The following is an 18,353-nucleotide window of genomic DNA, read 5'->3' as shown; positions in this document are numbered from 1 at the left end:
AGACTGTAGTTAATAGACTCACACGTTCTGCCGTCAGTAGAAACACTGGACTGGTACTCTCCGCTCCAGGTGCTGACAGTGACCGTATAAAGCCTCCCGGGGACCAGGGAGCTGAACACACAGTCGTTCTGCGAGCGCGCCACCGTCTGGTTCTGGACGACCGTGTTGTTGTACTTAATGACCACCTCGTAACGGTCCAGGTCTCCGGACGCATGGCGCCAGTAGACCTTCAGGAAGTCGTCCCTGGCAGAGTGGATGGCGTTGGGGTTCTGGACACTGGAGGGTTCTGGGTAGAAGAGATGTCATCAGGTCAAGAGGTCAAGTAGGATGTGGGGTGTTTTTCATTAAACACAACACCGTTGTCATTTTAAGAGACACACGTTTTCTCCAAAAATGTTCCCTAACACTTGAACAATTTGTCTCCTAGATCACCAGAAAATGAATCATATTAACACATTCATCCATGTAAATATATACAGTGAATTCGGGAAAGTATTCAGACCCCTTGACTTTTTTCACATTTTGTTACATTACAGCCTCATTCTAAAATGGAATGAATAGTTTTTTTCCCCTCATCAATCTACACACAATGCCCCATAATGACATCACAATGCCCCATAATGACATCACAATACCCCATAATAGATTTGCCATTTTTTGTTTTTTAGGATTTTTTCTTTATTAAATACACCGTCTTAAGTACTGCTGTGTCTGCCTCATCTTCTGGGTTCTGCTGTCTATTCGTGGCTCAGTTGGTTAAGTGACTGTTTCTCACTCCGGAGACCCAGGTTCGAAACCTGACAACAATACCCCATAATGACATCACAATACCCCATAATGACATCACAATACCCCATAATGACATCACAATACCCCATAACGGGGCGGCAGGGTAGCCTAGTGGTTAGAGCGTTGGACTAGTAACCGGAAGGTTGCAAGTTCAAACTCCCTGACAAGGTACAAATCTGTCGTTCTGCCCCTGAACAAGGCAGTTAACCCACTGTTCCCAGGCCGTCATTGAAAATAAGAATTTGTTCTTAACTGATTTGCCTGGTTAAATAAAGGTACCCTATAATGACATCAAAATACCCTATAATGACATCAAAATACCCTATAATGACATCACGATAACCTATAATGACATCAAAATACCCTATAATGACATCACGATAACCTATAATGACATCACAATACCCCACAATGGCATCACAATACCCCACAATGACATCACAATAGCCCATAATGGCATCACAATACCCTATAATGACATCACAATACCCGATAATGGCATCACAATACCCCATAATGACATCACAATAGCCTATAATGACATCACAATGCCCCCATGCTGGCAAAGCAAAAGCAAGTATTTAGACATTTTTGCTCATTTATAAAGAATGTACAACTGGATTAACACCTTTGGCAGCGATTACAGCCTTGAGTCTTCTTGGGTATGATGCTACAAGCTTGGCACATATGTATTTGGGGAGTTTCTCCCATTCTTCTCTGTAGATCCTCTCAAGCTCTGTCAGATTGGCTGAGAAGCATCACTGTATAGCTATTTTCAGGTCTCTCTAGAGGTGTCCGAACGGATTCAAGTCCGGGCTCTGGCTGGGCCACTCAAGGACATTCAGAGACTCCTGCGTTCTTTTGGCTGAGGGCTTTGGGTTGTTGTCCTGTTGGAAGGTGAACCTTCATCCCAATCTGAGGTCTTAGGGTTGTTGTCCTGTTGGAAGGTGAACCTTCATCCCAATCTGAGGTCTTGAGCACTCTGGAGCAGGTTTTCATCAAGGATCTCTCTGTACTTTGCTCCGTTCATATTTCCATTAATCTTGACTCGTCTCCCAGTCCCTGCTGCTGAAAAACATCCCCACAGCATGATGCTGTCACCATCATGCTTCATCGTAGGGATGGTGCCAGGTTTCCTCCAGATATGACGCTTGGCATTCAAGCCAAAGAGTTCCATATTGGTTTCATCAGACCAGAGAATCTTGTTTCTCATGGTCTGAGAGTCTTTAGGTGGCGGTTGGCAAGCTCAAAGTGGGTTGTCATGTGCCTTTTACTAAGGAGTGGCTTCCGTCTAGCCACACCAGCATAAAGGCCTGATTGGTGGAGTGCTGCAGAGATAGTTGTCCATAGGGTTCTTGGTCACATCCCTGACCAAGGACTTTCTCCCCCATTTGCTCAGTTCGGCCAGGGCGGCCAGCTCTAGGAAGGGTGTTGGTGGTTCAATACGTCTTTCATTTAAGAATGATGGAGGCCACTGTGTTCTTGGGGACCTTCAATGCTGCTGAAATCTGTTGGTACGCTTCCCCAGCTCTGTGCCTCGACACAATCCTGTCCCGGAGCTCTACGGACAATTCCTTCGACCTCATGACTTGGTTAATGCTCTGACATGCACTGTCAACTGTGGGACCTTATATAGACAGGTGTGTGCCTTTCCAAATCATGTCCAATCAATTGAATTTACCACAGGTGGACTCCAATCAAGTTGTAGAAACATCTCAAGGATGATCAATGGAAACAGGATGTAACTGAGCTCAATTTCGAGTCTCACAGAAAAGGGTCTGAATACTTATTAAGGTATTTCTGTTTTTTATTCTTAATAAAACCTGTTTTCGCTTTGTCATTATGGGGTATTGTACATAGATTGATGGGAGGAAATGTTACTTTAATCAATTTTAGAATAAGGCTGTAATGTAACAACATGTGCAAAAAGTCAAGGGGTCTGAATACTTTCCGAACGCACCGTGAACAGAGTGAAAGGCAGTGATCCAGATGAGGGGCCCAAGAGACTGTGTGTGTTGGTTTGTAATGCCTGCATCTGTGTGTGTTGGTTTGTAATGCCCGCATCTGTGTGTGTTGGTTTTTAATGCCTGCATCTGTGTGTGTTGGTTTGTAAATGCCTGCATCTGTGTGTGTTGGTTTGTAAATGCCTGCATCTGTGTGTGTTGGTTTGTAAATGCCTGCATCTGTGTGTGTTGGTTTGTAATGCCTGCATCTGTGTGTGTTGGTTTGTAATGCCTGGATGTGTGCATGTGTGTGCATGTGTGTGTGTGTGTGTGTGTGTGTGTGTGTGTGTGTGTGTGTGTGTGTGTGTGTGTGTGTGTGTGTGAGACCTACGTGTACGTGCCGTCACCACCGTGTTGTTCTGGAAGCTGCCGCTGCGGGTTGCTATGGAGACGGTGTACAGCCTCCCTGACTTGAGGGAGTTAAACACACACTCTGGGCTTGCCTTAGAAACCACCAGGTTGTGTACGGTCCTGTCGCGGTCCTTCAGTAGGACCAGGTAACTGTCCACATCTCCCACCGCTGGCTGCCACGACACCCCCAGGAAGTCTGGACGACCGTTGTTACTAACCGTGACCTCACCGACCGCAGCAGGTACTGAGGAGAGAAGGGGGAGGGGTGGGGCAGAGACCGGTCATCGACAGAGAGGACACAGACACACACGTGTTAGAGATAGAAGTCTGGACGACCGTTGTTACTGACCGTAACCTCTCCGACCACAGCTGGTACTGAGAAGGGACAGAGGAACAAAACGGTTGTGAGGTCGATTGGGGTTAAAATCCTTTCGACCTCAAAACGGTGTTGCCTGCTGAGCTAAAGGGTATGGCGGTCATGTTGTTTGGCTGACATGAATTACTCCTACAACACACCCTTGATGATTTCAATTGAATAGACTGACTTGATTAAATGTGGCATTTAATGTGACATTCAGATACACGGTGTGACAGGAAAGGTTTAGTTCAAGTGTCCTTTGTTACTTTCCCGTTAGCTGAAAGTTAAGCCGAAAGTTGTCTGAATGTTATCTGAATGTGGTGTTTGTTTTCATCAACCCTTTGGCCCCCGGACTCTGAAGTTCATTAAAAGGAGGAAGCTGTGGTTCCCCAAAATAGCCAGAACTTTCCTGGGGAGGACAATTGAGATCGGACAAGGAAGTCTTTGAACGGGACCTTGGAGAGTTGTTTTGTAGTTGACACAAAGCTTCCTGAACATTCCAGACATTCTATTTTGTATTGTATTTCTCTCTCTCTGAGAGATTGTATCTTATAATTAATGTTGGTTAACAATCACTATGACAATGAGGGATTTACTCCAATGGTCAGACACCTACCCTTAAACGACCATCTCTAAGCATAGAATAAAGCCTGGCCATTACTATATCACATACACACATAAACAGCTGTAATGGACAAGACCACCAGGAAGAACATACAGAACAACCCCCAAAACAAACGCCTGGCTCACGTGTCGGTCAGTCGATGTTAATGTGGACGATCCATTTGAGTAATAAAGATGAACTCTTCCTGATATTGAACTTACCAGTGCGTCCCTCAGCCACGGCCTGCTTCGACACCATCCCACCACTGACAGTACTGACCACCAGCCTGTAGGAGGCGCCAGGCCTGAGGTCTCTGAGCTGCAGAGAGGTGGAGTTGGCTGGGACGGTGTGGTTCTGCACAGCCCGGTTGTTGTGGAGGAGCTGCAGGCTGCAGAAGTCCAGATCTCCAGGGGGGCGTTCCCAGCTGGCCTGTAAACGGTCCACGTGGCCCTGGTTGCTCAGGTGGACACGCCTCACCTCCAGAGGTACTGCAGACAGACTGGCTCAGTTACTGTCCGGCTCCATTTGTAAACAAACATTCTTTTATCTCAGCAGGCTCATTATTACCCTTTGTGTGTCAGGCTTCATCTGAAGACTCCATTTTGTGAAGAAAATAAACTCAGACAAAGTAAAAAACATCCCTGTACATGCTGCCTCAAAATCTGATTGGATAAATACAGTGTTACCATAGAGATGACCTCAGCTACAAAGGAACAGTATCATTGAGTCCCTCTGATTGGATAAATACAGTGTTACCGTAGAGATGACCTCAGCTACAAAGGAACAGTATCATTGAGTCCCTCTGATTGGATAAATACAGTGTTACCGTAGAGATGACCTCAGCTACAAAGGGACAGTATCATTGAGTCCCTCTGATTGGATAAATACAGTGTTACCGTAGAGATGACCTCAGCTACAAAGGGACAGTATCATTGAGTCCCTCTGATTGGATAAATACAGTGTTACCGTAGAGATGACCTCAGCTACAAAGGGACAGTATCATTGAGTCCCTCTGATTGGATAAATACAGTGTTACCGTAGAGATGACCTCAGCTACAAAGGGACAGTATCATTGAGTCCCTCTGATTGGATAAATACAGTGTTACCGTAGAGATGACCTCAGCTACAAAGGGACAGTATCATTGAGTCCCTCTGTTTTAGTGTTGTGTATAAATATCCATACAGGTGCTATAGCAACCCTCTCACCTGTCCTCCCGAGCACAGACACAGAGCTGTTGAGCTCCCCGCTCTTGGTTGTCACGGTGATGGTGAACACGCGTCCTGGCATGAGCACGTTGAAGGTGCACTCCCTCATGTCACGGGTCAGGTCTCTCGTGGCAACCGTGGCATTGTCATGGCGGAGCTCCACGGCGTAGCCGTCCCTGGCTGAGTTGGGGGCGTGACTCCACAGGGCGCTGAGGGAGGTCTCGTCAGCATGGCGGATATGAAGCTCTGAGACGGGCTTAGGAGCTGGGAGAGATAGAGGGAGGAGAGAGAGAGAGAGAGAGAGAGGTAAGAGAGAGAGAGAGAGAGAGAGAGAGAGAGAGGGAGAGGGAGAGAGAGAGAGAGAGAGAGAGAGAGAGAGAGAGAGAGAGAGAGAGAGAGAGAGAGAGAGAGAGAGAGAGAGAGAGAGAGAGAGAGAGAGAGAAAGAGAGAGAGCGAGAGAGAGAGAGAGGGAAGAGAGAGAGAGAGAGGGGAGAGAGTGAGAGAGAGAGAGAGACGGGGGTGGATTAAGGGAAAGAGAGAAGTGGGGAAACAAGGTTTGTAGAAATAGAGAGAACAATGAGATGAAGCGTCATGATGATGTCATGAGTTCTCTTATCATTCTTACTGATGCCAGTACTTTCTCCTACTCCATTATGTTGTTGTGTAGCCTACCTATTCCTCTGTGGCAGTACTCCACAGTGCCTTGCTCCCCGGTGCTTTCCACCATGACCCCAGCCCTGTAGGTCCTCCCAGGAACCAGTCCCAGGCCAGAGAAGGTGTACTCCACCACCCCTTTCTCCACGGTCCTGTTATCCAGAGTCTGGGTCCCATTTAACAGCAGCACCCTGTACTTATCCCAGTCTCCACCAGGGGGAGCCCACATCACCTTCAGAGAGTTGGAGTCATCCAGCGCCTCCATAGAGAGCTGGGACACTTTACCTGGGACTGGGACGGAGAGAAGAAGAAAGACCAGTTAAAGGCCCAGTCTGGAGTATTTCATTTTGTTCATTTATATTAGCAGCTCTCAAAAGGCAGGAAGTAAGAACCCTTAAGGCGTCAGCATGCTTCAGTTCGGACTGGTGCCTTTCCGAACGAACCTGCTCACATAATCCCTTAAAATACCTTTGGTTATAAGGTCTCTGAATTTACCTTGAGTAGTACAGTACCTGTTTGTCCATTTTGAGACGCTGTAAATAGTCTAAAATAATCTAAGCTCAAACTCAAGGAATCTTTCATTCATTTTGACATTAGTTGTGTAATTTTACATCTAAGATGTTCGGTGCATTATTTCTCAATGAAAATATTGGCATTAAAAAAAACAGTCTTCTCTCGTTGAATGACAACAAAGACGTTATGAAGAATCCCTGCTGTTGAATCACCGACGAAGAGTTATGGACTTTGGCCTCCAGAACAAACATGTGGTGCCAAAACACCTGAAAAACCCTCACCTAAGAACAAAACCCTCACCTAAGAACAAAACCCCTCACCTAAGAACAAAACCCTCACCTAAGAACAAAACCCTCGCCTAAGATCAAAACCCTCACCTAAGAACAAAACCCTCGCCTAAGAACAAAACCCTCACCTAAGAACAAAACTCTCACCTAAGATCAAAACCCTCACCTAAGAACAAAACCCTCACCTAAGAACAAAACCCTCACCTAAGAACAAAACCCTCGCCTAAGAACAAAACCCTCACCTAAGAACAAAACCCTCACCTAAGATCAAAACCCTCACCTAAGAACAAAACCCTCGCCTAAGAACAAAACCCTCACCTGAGAACAAAACCCTCACCTAAGATCAAAACCCTCGCCTAAGAACAAAACCCTCACCTAAGAACAAAACCCTCACCTGAGAACAAAACCCTCACCTAAGAACAAAACCCTCGCCTAAGAACAAAACCCTCACCTAAGATCAAAACCCTCACCTAAGAACAAAACCCTCGCCTAAGAACAAAACCCTCACCTGAGAACAAAACCCTCACCTGAGAACAAAACCCTCACCTGAGAACAAAACCCTCACCTGAGAACAAAACCCTCACCTGAGAACAAAACCCTCACCTGAGAACAAAACCCTCACCTGAGAACAAAACCCTCACCTAAGAACAAAACCCTCACCTGAGAAAAAAACCCTCACCTAAGAACAAAACATCACCAAATGTCATCATAATAAATGAAGGAAGTCTTACATTTACATTTAAGTCATTTAGCAGACGCTCTTATCCAGAGCGACTTACAAATTGGTGAATTCACCTTCTGACATCCAGTGGAACAGCCACTTTACAATAGTGCATCTAAATCATTTAAGGGGGGGGGGGTGAGAAGGATTACTTTATCCTATCCTAGGTATTCCTTGAAGAGGTCTTCTGAACTGTTTCTGCTGGGAAGCATGCAGACGCCTTAACACGACAACACAATGGACTAATTCTAATCCACTTGATTAATCCATGAATAGTAATCACATAGTTATGATCATAGACATCATCGAGACACTCAACGAGCTCTTGCTGAACCCTTAATAACAGAGTGTTTAAATTAAACAGTCACACTTGAGGGGAATTACCATCTCACCCCCTCCTTTATCCTCTTGGCTTTAATAGCAGAGGCCCTCTTCAACAGGAAGAGTGTTCCTCTCAACAAACTGAAAGTGGATTTCTGAGAACACTAATTGTTAGCATGTTAGACCAGAGACAAGACGTTTCCCTGACCACGACACAGAGTTTGTCCTGGTCTACATGATGTTTTCCTGGTTACGCCTACTGTCACCTGTGTTAGCCGAGGCAGTTGATTGGCTGGAGAGCTCTCCGCTCTTGGTGGCAACAGACACCTGATAGGTCCGTCCGGGTGTCAGCTGGTGGAAGTGGGCCTTTGTGGTGTCAGATGACAGGGTCTTCTCCAGAGGGGTGGTTCCAGACGAGGACAGGGTCACCACTATAGAGTCCACATCACCCTGGGGTTGACTCCATGATGCTGTCAAACTGTCCTGGGTGTTATTGTTCTCGAGCTTCAGGTTGGAGACGGCATAGGGCACTAGAGAGGAAGAGAGAGGGGATGAGAGAGAGGGGGAGGGTGGGAGGGAGAGGGAGAGGGAGAGGGAGAGAGACAGGGGGAGGGAGTGAGAGGAGAGAGAGAGGGAGAGAGAGAGGGAGAGGGAGAGCGATAGAGGGAGGGAGAGGAAGATGGGGAGAGAGGGGAGAGAGACAGGGGGAGGGAGTGAGAGGAGAGAGAGAGGGAGAGAGAGAGGGAAGGGTGGGAGGGAGAGGGAGAGTGATAGAGGGAGGGAGAGGAAGATGGGGAGAGAGGGGAGAGAGACAGGGGGAGGGAGTGAGAGGAGAGAGAGAGGGAGAGAGAGAGGGGGGTAGAGAAAGATAGCGGGAGAGAGAGAGCACGAGGGAGGGAGGGAGAGATAGAGGGGAGACAGAGGGGGGCGGGAGAGGGAGAGAGGAAGAGAGAGGGGAGAGAGGGGGGGAGAGAGGGAGGGAGAGAGAGGGAGAGAGACAAATTCAATCCCTTTTAGACAACTTCTTGGACAAAATGTTTCACTGTTAGTAGAAAACCTAAACAATATATTTGACCTCTCAGCTTCCCTATCAAATCTAAAAATGTCAAACAGAAAACATAAGAAAATGAACAACAATGACAAATGGTTTGATGAAGAATGCAAAAATCTAAGACAGAAAATGGAGAAACCTGTCCAACCAAAAACAGAGATCCAGAAAACTTCTACGCCTTCACTATGGTGAATCACTAAAACAATACAGAAATACACTACGGAAAAAGAAGGAACAGCACGTCAGTAATCAGCTCAATGCAATTGAAGAATCCATAGACTGGAAAACACTAAACAAACAACAACACGAAGAATTATCTGTCCAAAAGAGAGATGTATGGCTAAACCACTTCTCCAATCTTGATGGAGCCCGTCTCAGCAAATAGCAAAAACCGAAAAAAATTATAGCCTAATGTTAACTAGCTAACGTTGAACCTGGTTGGTTAGCTACCTGCAGATTCATGCAGGGTAGTAACGTTATGAGTTGAGATCATGTTTCATTGTTCAGCTAGCTAGCTATCTACGTGTCGAAACAGAAGACTCCACTACGTAAGTAACCATTTCAATAGAATGTTCATGATGTCACTGTGACAACTGTCGATAGACGTAGCTGGTAAATTCACTCTGGATGTCTACTCTGATTTCAGAGCGCTCTCGTCTGTGTGCCAAAGCTCTGAATAACTGACCAATTTACAAACACCCATGAATATTGCCGGTGTCAGTAAACGTTGGCTAAAAAGCGTAATGAAATTGTTGCCAGCAGAACAGTTGCAGTCTCCACTTTGGATAACATGAAAACAGCCTAACCAGCTCTGCTAGGGCGAATAAAATGGTCAGAGTGAGGTGTTCGCTCAATTGTACTGGAAGTAGCTAGCAAGCTAGCCAACATTAGCCAGTTAGCTTGGGTGTTTGACTGTCGTTGTGAGGTCAGAAAAACCCTACTCCTCTGCCAGAGCGTCCAGTGTGCGCTCTGAACACTCCGAGTGCGAAAACTCTCTGAATGTACAAACGGACAATCTGACAACACACTGAGTTTACAAACGGACAATCTGATAACGCTCTGAGTTTACAAATGGACAATCTGATAACGCTCTGAGTTTACAAACGGACAATCTGATAACGCTCTGAGTTTACAAACAGACAATCTGATAACGCTCTGAGTTTACAAACAGACAATCTGATAACGCTCTCAGTTTACAAACAGACAATCTGATAAAGCTCTGAGTTTACAAACGGACAATCTGATAACGCTCTGAGTTTACAAACAGACAATCTGATAACGCTCTGAGTTTACAAACAGACAATCTGATAAAGCTCTGAGTTTACAAACGGACAATCTGATAACGCTCTGAGTTTACAAACGGACAATCTGATAACGCTCTGAGTTTACAAACGGACAATCTGATAACGCTCTGAGTTTACAAACAGACAATCTGATAACGCTCTGAGTTTACAAACGGACAATCTGATAACGCTCTGAGTTTACAAACGCCCAGAGCACACTCTGGCACTCCAAATTAACTTTACACCCATAGTATAAACCAGCCTTTAGTCTTGTTTAATACATGGCCTCATATGTGAATCCTTAAAGAGATGGGCGGGGCTAAGACTTAAGAGGGTGTGAACGATGCTGAATGGGTGGGGCTAAGGTTTAAGAGGGTGTGAACGATGCTGAATGGGGGTGGAGACAAAGAGGAGCTCTCCAGTAGGTGAACCAAAAATATTCCAGGGTCATTTTCTCAAAAGTGAGTTTTAGAGTTCATCAACTTTCAAAGCAGAATTACTTCCCCAATGTTCCTCAGTGTATGATATTATCAGGAATCAAGTGCAGGCTGGGTGAAGTGACATTGTGAAGACAAGCACAAAGACAGGTGAAACAGATCAGGGCGTGACACATATACCATTTTATAGCTCTGAGTCTCTACTTTTATCCAAAGTAAAAAAAAATAATTTAAACACAATTTCAAATGTTGCTACATAAGATCGAATCAAGCCGGTCGGTCATGTATGACTGTCCTCGTCTATCAGTGTATCAGTGTTTTGTGACTTATCGTGTTTCATGTTTTTTTGTGGACCCCAGGAAGAGGAGCTGCTGCTTCTGAAAAAGCTACTGGTGATGATAAAAAACGAATAAATAACGTCAGCCTAATGCGGAGGTTTATGATGGCTGAATATATTGCGGAAAATTCACACCGATCCTGGACAGTTAAAGAGTAACACAGGCTTGGTTGGGTAGGGACTCTGTTGGGAAAGAAAGCAGGCTTGGTTGGGTAGGGACTCTGTTGGGAAAGAAAGCAGGCTTGGTTGGGTAGGGACTCTGTTGGGAAAGAAAGCAGGCTTGGTTGGGTAGGGACTCTGTTGGGAAAGAAAGCAGGCTTGGTTGGGTAGGGACTCTGTTGGGAAAGAAAGCAGGCTTGGTTGGGTAGGGACTCTGTTGGGAAAGAAAGCAGGCTTGGTTGGGTAGGAGCAGGCTTGGTTGGGTAGGGACTCTGTTGGGAAAGAAAGCAGGCTTGGTTGGGTAGGGACTCTGTTGGGAAAGAAAGCAGGCTTGGTTGGGTAGGGACTCTGTTGGGAAAGAAAGCAGGCTTGGGCCCTGTGTCAGTCTTTCCCATACACTCCACAGGATGCAGGGAGCAGAGGAGAGGTTGGCATCTTCCCATATACTCACTATCTCATTATTCGTGTGGGCTGATGACTATGTGAGAAGCTCAAGGCTTAAAATAAATAGCTGATCACCGAAGCGCTTTCCTGGATTTTTTTTTTTTTTTTACACCTTTATTTAACAAGGCAAGTCAGTTAAGAACACATTCTTATTTTCAATGACGGCCTAGGAACAGTGGGTTAACTGCCTGTTCAGTGGCAGAACGACAGATTTGTACCTTGTCAGCTCGGGAGTTTGAACTTGCAACCTTCCGGTTACTAGTCCAACCCTCTAACCACTAGGTTACCCTTGGTGCAGTATGACTTTAATAGTTACAATTATATTTTTATTTCTAAATATAGTGATGATCCTAACTTACAAATATTTTTTTAATATTTTTTTTATTTCACCTTTATTTAACCAGGTAGGCTAGTTGAGAACACCTTTATTTAACCAGGTAGGCTAGTTGAGAACACCTTTATTTAACCAGGTAGGCTAGTTGAGAACACCTTTATTTAACCAGGTAGGCTAGTTGAGAACACCTTTATTTAACCAGGTAGGCTAGTTGAGAACACCTTTATTTAACCAGGTAGGCTAGTTGAGAACACCTTTATTTAACCAGGTAGGCTAGTTGAGAACACCTTTATTTAACCAGGTAGGCTAGTTGAGAACACCTTTATTTAACCAGGTAGGCTAGTTGAGAACACCTTTATTTAACCAGGCAGGCTAGTTGAGAACACCTTTATTTAACCAGGTCGGCTAGTTGAGAACACCTTTATTTAACCAGGTAGGCTAGTTGAGAACAAGTTCTCATTTACAACTGTGACCTGGCCAAGATAAAGCATAGCAGTGTGAACAGACAACACAGAGTTACACATGGAGTAAACAATTAACAAGTCAATAACACAGTAGAAAAAAAGAGAGTCTATATACATTGTGTGCAAAAGGCATGAGGAGGTAGGCGAATAATTACAATTTAGCAGATTAACACTGGAGTGATAAATGATCAGATGGTCATGTGCAGGTAGAGATACTGGTTGGCAAAAGAGCAGAAAAGTAAATAAATAAAAACAGTATGGGGATGAGGTAGGTAAATTTGGGTGGGCTATTTACCGATGGACTATGTACAATAGATGTTACGTCGCTGTTACAGATGCTGACGTCATCTAAGGAGAGTCCATTCCAATGAATCCCATATCATGACTGAGTCCTTACCCGTCTGTATTTGTCTTGAGGCGGTACTCTGGCGTCCCCCTGCCTCCGTCACCATGGTGATGTTATACACGCGCCCTGGCACCAGGTCGGTGACAGTGTAGTCTTTAGTGGTGCTCTCCAGAGTCAGGTTCCTCACCACACCCACTCGGTCGGTGAGCAGTAGCCTGAAGCGCTCAGTCCTCCCTGGGCCAGGCTGCCAGGAAACTCCCAGGCTGTCTGATGTCCCAGACACCTGTAGGCCACTGACTGTCGATGGACCTGAGCGATAGAAGGGGCTGTCAGTGACTGAAACAAGATACCATACATCAAGCTAAGATTAAACAAAAGTCATGTTGGCAATTCACTTATAAAGCACAGGTACATATTTTGATATTCAAGCAAACAAGTTTTTCAACTAAACTCAGCCAAAAAAGAAATGTCCTCTCACTGTCAACTGTGTTTATTTTCAGTAAACTTAACATGTGTAAATATTTGTATGAACATAACAAGATTCAACAACTGAGACATAAACTGAACAAGTTCCACAGACATGTGACTAACAGAAATGGAATAATGTGTCCCTGAACAAAGGGGAGGTCAAAATCAAAAGTAACAGTCAGTATCTGGTGTAGCCACCAGCTGCATTAAGTACTGCAGTGCATCTACTCCTCATGGACTGCACCAGATTTGCCCGTTCTTGCTGTGAGATGTTACCCCACTCTTCCACCAAGGCACCTGCAAGTTCCCGGACATTTCTGGGGGGATGGCCTAGCCCTCACCCTCCGATCCAACAGGTCCCAGACGTGCTCAATGGGATTGAGATCTGGGCTCTTCACTGGCCATGGCAGAACACATTCCTGTCTTGCAGTAAGTCACGCTCAGAACGAGAAGTATGGCTGGTGGCATTGTCATGCTGGAGGGTCATGTCAGGATGAGCCTGCAGGAAGGGTACCACATGAGGGAGGAGGATGTCTTCCCTGTAATGCACAAGAGTTGAGTTGCCTGCAATGATAACAAGCTCAGTCCGATGATGTTGTGACACACCGCCCCAGACCATGACGGACCCTCCACCTCCAAATCGATCCCGCTCGAGAGTACAAGCCTCGGTGTAACGCTCTTTCCTTCAACGATAAACGCGAATCCGACCATCACCCCTGGTGAGACAAAACCACGACTCATCAGTGAAGAGCACTTTTTGCCAGTCCTGTCTGGTCCAACAACAGTGGGTTTGTGCCCGTAGGTGACGTTGTTGCAGGTGATGTCTGGTGAGGACCTGCCTTACAACAGGCCTACAAGCCATCAGTCCAGCCTCTCTCAGCCTATTACGGACAGTCTGAGCGCTGATGGAGGGATTGTACGTTCCTGGTGTGACTCGGGCAGTTGTTGACATCCTGTACCTGTCCCGCAGGTGTGATGTTCGGATGTACCGATCCTGTGCAGGTGTTGTTACACGTGGTCTGCCACTGTGAGGACGATCAACTGTCCATCCTGTCTCCCTGTAGCACTGTCTTTGGCGTCTCACAGTACGGACATTGCAATTTATTGCCCTGGCCACATCTGCAGTCCTCATGCCTCCTTGCAGCATGCCTAAGGCACGTTCACGCAGATGAGCAGGGACCCTGGGCATCTTTCTTTTGGTGTTTTTCAGAGTCAGTAGAAAGGCCTCTTTCGTGTCCTAAGTTTTCATAATTGTGACCTTAATTGCCTACCGTCTGTAAGCTGTTAGTGTCTTAACAACCGTTCCACAGGTGCATGTTCATGAATTGTTTATGGTTCATTGAACAAGCAGGGAAACAGTGTTTAAACCCTTTACAACGAAGACCTGTGAAGTTATTTGGATTCTTACGAATTATCTTTGAAAGACAGGGTCCTGAAAAAGGGACGTTTCTTTTTTTGCAGGTCAAGGGAATGACAGGTCAGGGGAATGACAGGTCAGGGGAAAGACAGGTCAGGGGAATGACAGGTCAGGGGAAAGACAGGTCAGGGGAATGACAGGTCAGGGGAAAGACAGGTCAGGGGAATGACAGGTCAGGGGAATGACAGGTCAGGGGAATGACAGGTCAGGGGAATGACAGGTCAGGGGAATGACAGGTCAGGGGAATGACAGGTCAGAGGAATGACAGGTCAGGGGAATGACAGGTCAGGGGAATGACAGGTCAGGGGAATGACAGGTCAGGGGAATGGCAGGTCAGGGGAATGACAGGTCAGGGGAAAGACAGGTCAGGGGAATGACAGGTCAGGGGAATGACAGGTCAGGGGAATGACAGGTCAGGGGAATGACAGGTCAGGGGAATGACAGGTCAGAGGAATGACAGGTCAGGGGAATGACAGGTCAGGGGAATGACAGGTCAGGGGAATGACAGGTCAGGGGAATGACAGGTCAGGGGAATGACTGATGTACAACGCTGTGACACAATGTTTTGTTAGGAGAGGAGTGACAGCAGGCAGATCTTCACAGAAAGTAGAGAGCTGCAGGTCTTTAGTCTCTGAGAGGAATGACTGGGACTGTTACACCATGTGTCATCAGAGGTGTGGTGGTAAATTAAACTACACAGAGACTGATGACATTACTGTTACGCCGTGTGTCATCAGAGGTGTGGTGGTAAATTAAACTACACAGAGACTGATGACATTACTGTTACGCCGTGTGTCATCAGAGGTGTGGTGGTAAATTAAACTACACAGAGACTGATGACATTACTGTTACACCGTGTGTCATCAGAGGTGTGGTGGTAAATTAAACTACACAGAGACTGATGACATTACTGTTACACCGTGTGTCATCAGAGGTGTGGTGGTAAATTAAACTACACAGAGACTGATGACATTACTGTTACACCGTGTCTCATCAGAGGTGTGGTGGTAAATTAGACTACACAGAGACTGATGACATTACTGTTACACCGTGTCTCATCAGAGGTGTGGTGGTAAATTAAACTACAGAGAGACTGATGACATTACTGTTACACAATGTCTCATCAGTCAGAGGTGTTGTGGCATGGCAGAACAGAACAACACAGCACTTCATAGAACTACGACCAAAACAGACCAGTAGAGAGACTCTGAGAACAGACCAGTAGAGAGACTCTGAGAACAGACCAGTAGAGAGGCTCTGAGAACAGACCAGTAGAGAGACTCTGAGAACAGACCAGTAGAGAGGCTCTGAGAACAGACCAGTAGAGAGGCTCTGAGAACAGACCAGTAGAGAGACTCTGAGAACAGACCAGTAGAGAGACTCTGAGAACAGACCAGTAGAGAGACTCTGAGAACAGACCAGTAGAGAGACTCTGAGAACAGACCAGTAGAGAGGCTCTGAGAACAGACCAGTAGAGAGACTCTGAGAACAGACCAGTAGAGAGGCTCTGAGAACAGACCAGTAGAGAGACTCTGAGAACAGACCAGTAGAGAGACTCTGAGAACAGACCAGTAGAGAGACTCTGAGAACAGACCAGTAGAGAGGCTCTGAGAACAGACCAGTAGAGAGACTCTGAGAACAGACCAGTAGAGAGACTCTGAGAACAGACCAGTAGAGAGACTCTGAGAACAGACCAGTAGAGAGACTCTGAGAACAGACCAGTAGAGAGGCTCTGAGAACAGACCAGTAGAGAGACTCTGAGAACAGACCAGTAGAGAGACTCTGAGAACAGACCAGTAGAGAGGCTCTGAGAACAGACCAGTAGAGAGACTCTGAGAACAGACCAGTAGAGAGGCTCTGAGAACAGACCAGTAGAGAGACTCTGAGAACAGACCAGTAGAGAGACTCTGAGAACAGACCAGTAGAGAGACTCTGAGAACAGACCAGTAGAGAGACTCTGAGAACAGACCAGTAGAGAGACTCTGAGAACAGACCAGTAGAGAGGCTCTGAGAACAGACCAGTAGAGAGACTCTGAGAACAGACCAGTAGAGAGACTCTGAGAACAGACCAGTAGAGAGACTCTGAGAACAGACCAGTAGAGAGGCTCTGAGAACAGACCAGTAGAGAGGTGCGTGGTGGAGATGGCGGAAGCAGATAGGATTGTTTCATGGCTGTTTAAAGTTCTCTGGCCACTGCTTCAGCCCCATTCAGGCCCTGAGCCCCCGCTAGCCCGCTGGGAGGGGATGATGGGAAGCGAGAGAGGAGAAAAAGGGGACCTTTTAGATGGGTGGGGAGGGGGCAGGAGGCGAGCCCTGACTCCCTATTCCAGGCAGGCAGGCGCCCATTTGGGTGGGTACAGTGGTGCGTTAACGAGCCTCTCCTGTGGTGGTACTGACAGAATAGAACAATGACATTCTGGAGTGACAGAACGACGTTATATTTTGTAGACAATGAAACTTGACACAGACGATGAAACTAGACTTTTTAATGTCTACAGTCACATTGGAATGACAAGGATGCATTCATGTATTTTCTTCTAATTAGTTTAAATGTTAGTACGATACCTCTAGCCATGGATGATCTAAATGCCACTGTGTTATCTAAATGTTTTATGTGTTAAAATAGCTCTAGATAAGAAGTGATAGTCCAGCTGATGGAGGGCATTGTGCCCAGAAAGGGTCGGAGTTCAGTATGAAGTACTGAACACATTCAGAAAGTATCCAGACCTCTTGGCTTTTTCTAAATGATTTGTTACGTTACAGCCTCATCAATCTACACACATAATGACAAAGCAAAAACACGTTTTCACAAAATGTCTACAAATTTATTTTAAGAAAACAACGGAAATGATCAAATTTACATACGTTTTCAGACCCTTTACTCAGTACTTTGTTGAAGCACCGTTGACAGCGATGACAGCCTCGAGTCTTCTTGGGTATGACGCTACAAGTTTTGCACATCTGTGTTTGGGGAGTGTCTCCCATTCTTCTCTGCAAATCCTCCCAAGCTCTGTCAGGTTGGATGGGAAGTGTCTCCCATTCTTCTCTACGGATCCTCCCAAGCTCTGTCAGGTTGGATGGGAAGTGTCTCCCATTCTTCTCTACGGATCCTTCCAAGCTCTGTCAGGTTGGATGGGAAGTGTCTCCCATTCTTCTCTGCAAATCCTCCCAAGCTCTGTCAGGTTGGATGGGGAGTGTCGCTGCACAGCTATTTTCAGGTCTCTCCAGAGATGTTCAATCAGGTTCAAGTCCAGGCTCTGGCTGGGCCACTCAAGGAAATTCAGAGACTTGTCCCGAAAGCCACTACTGCATTGTCTTGGCTGTGTGCTTAGGGTCGTTGTCCTGTTGGAAGGTGAAGGTCTGAGGTCCTGAGCGCTTTGGAGCAGGTTTTCATCAAGGATCTCTCTGTACTTTGCTCCATTCATCTTTCCCTTGATCCTGACTAGTCTCCTAGTCTCTGCCACTGAAAAACATCCCCACATGATGCTGCCACCACCATGCTTCACCGTAGGGATGGTGCCAGGTTTCCTCCAGACGTGACACTTGGCATTCAAGCCAAGGAGTTCAAACTTGGTTTCATCACACCAGAAGATCTTGTTTCTCATGGTCTGAGAGTCCTTTTGGTGCCTTTGGCAAACTCCAAGCAGGCTGTCATGTGCCTTTTAGTGAGGAGTGGCTTCCTTCTGGCCACTCTAGCATAAAGGCCTGATTGGAGGAGTGCTGCAGAGATGGTTGTCCTTCTGGAAGGTTCTCCCAACTCCACAGAGGAACTCGGGAGCTCTGTCAGAGGGACATCAGGTTCTTCG

At 46.2% G+C, this 18,353-nt stretch overlaps 1 protein-coding gene across 1 annotated transcript in view; it reads right to left on the bottom strand.

Moving 5' to 3' along the window:
* LOC135516567 (receptor-type tyrosine-protein phosphatase beta-like) overlaps positions 1–18,353 on the bottom strand; it is a 140,215-nt gene that overhangs the window by 115,418 nt on the left and 6,444 nt on the right. Inside the window, exons 3-9 of the mRNA XM_064940917.1 lie at positions 12,714–12,971; positions 8,074–8,337; positions 5,984–6,256; positions 5,312–5,575; positions 4,327–4,593; positions 3,124–3,387; positions 23–286 (exon numbers count right to left, since the gene is read on the bottom strand). Of these exons, the coding sequence (XP_064796989.1) occupies positions 23–286; positions 3,124–3,387; positions 4,327–4,593; positions 5,312–5,575; positions 5,984–6,256; positions 8,074–8,337; positions 12,714–12,971 (1,854 nt within the window). The remainder of the gene's footprint in view (positions 1–22; positions 287–3,123; positions 3,388–4,326; positions 4,594–5,311; positions 5,576–5,983; positions 6,257–8,073; positions 8,338–12,713; positions 12,972–18,353) is intronic.

The sequence above is a fragment of the Oncorhynchus masou genome, chromosome 27, assembly GCF_036934945.1.
Source record: "Oncorhynchus masou masou isolate Uvic2021 chromosome 27, UVic_Omas_1.1, whole genome shotgun sequence".
Lineage (NCBI taxonomy): Eukaryota > Metazoa > Chordata > Actinopteri > Salmoniformes > Salmonidae > Oncorhynchus > Oncorhynchus masou.
Note: the sequence above shows the minus strand (reverse complement) of the source record. Positions and strands in the feature narration are given on the sequence as shown.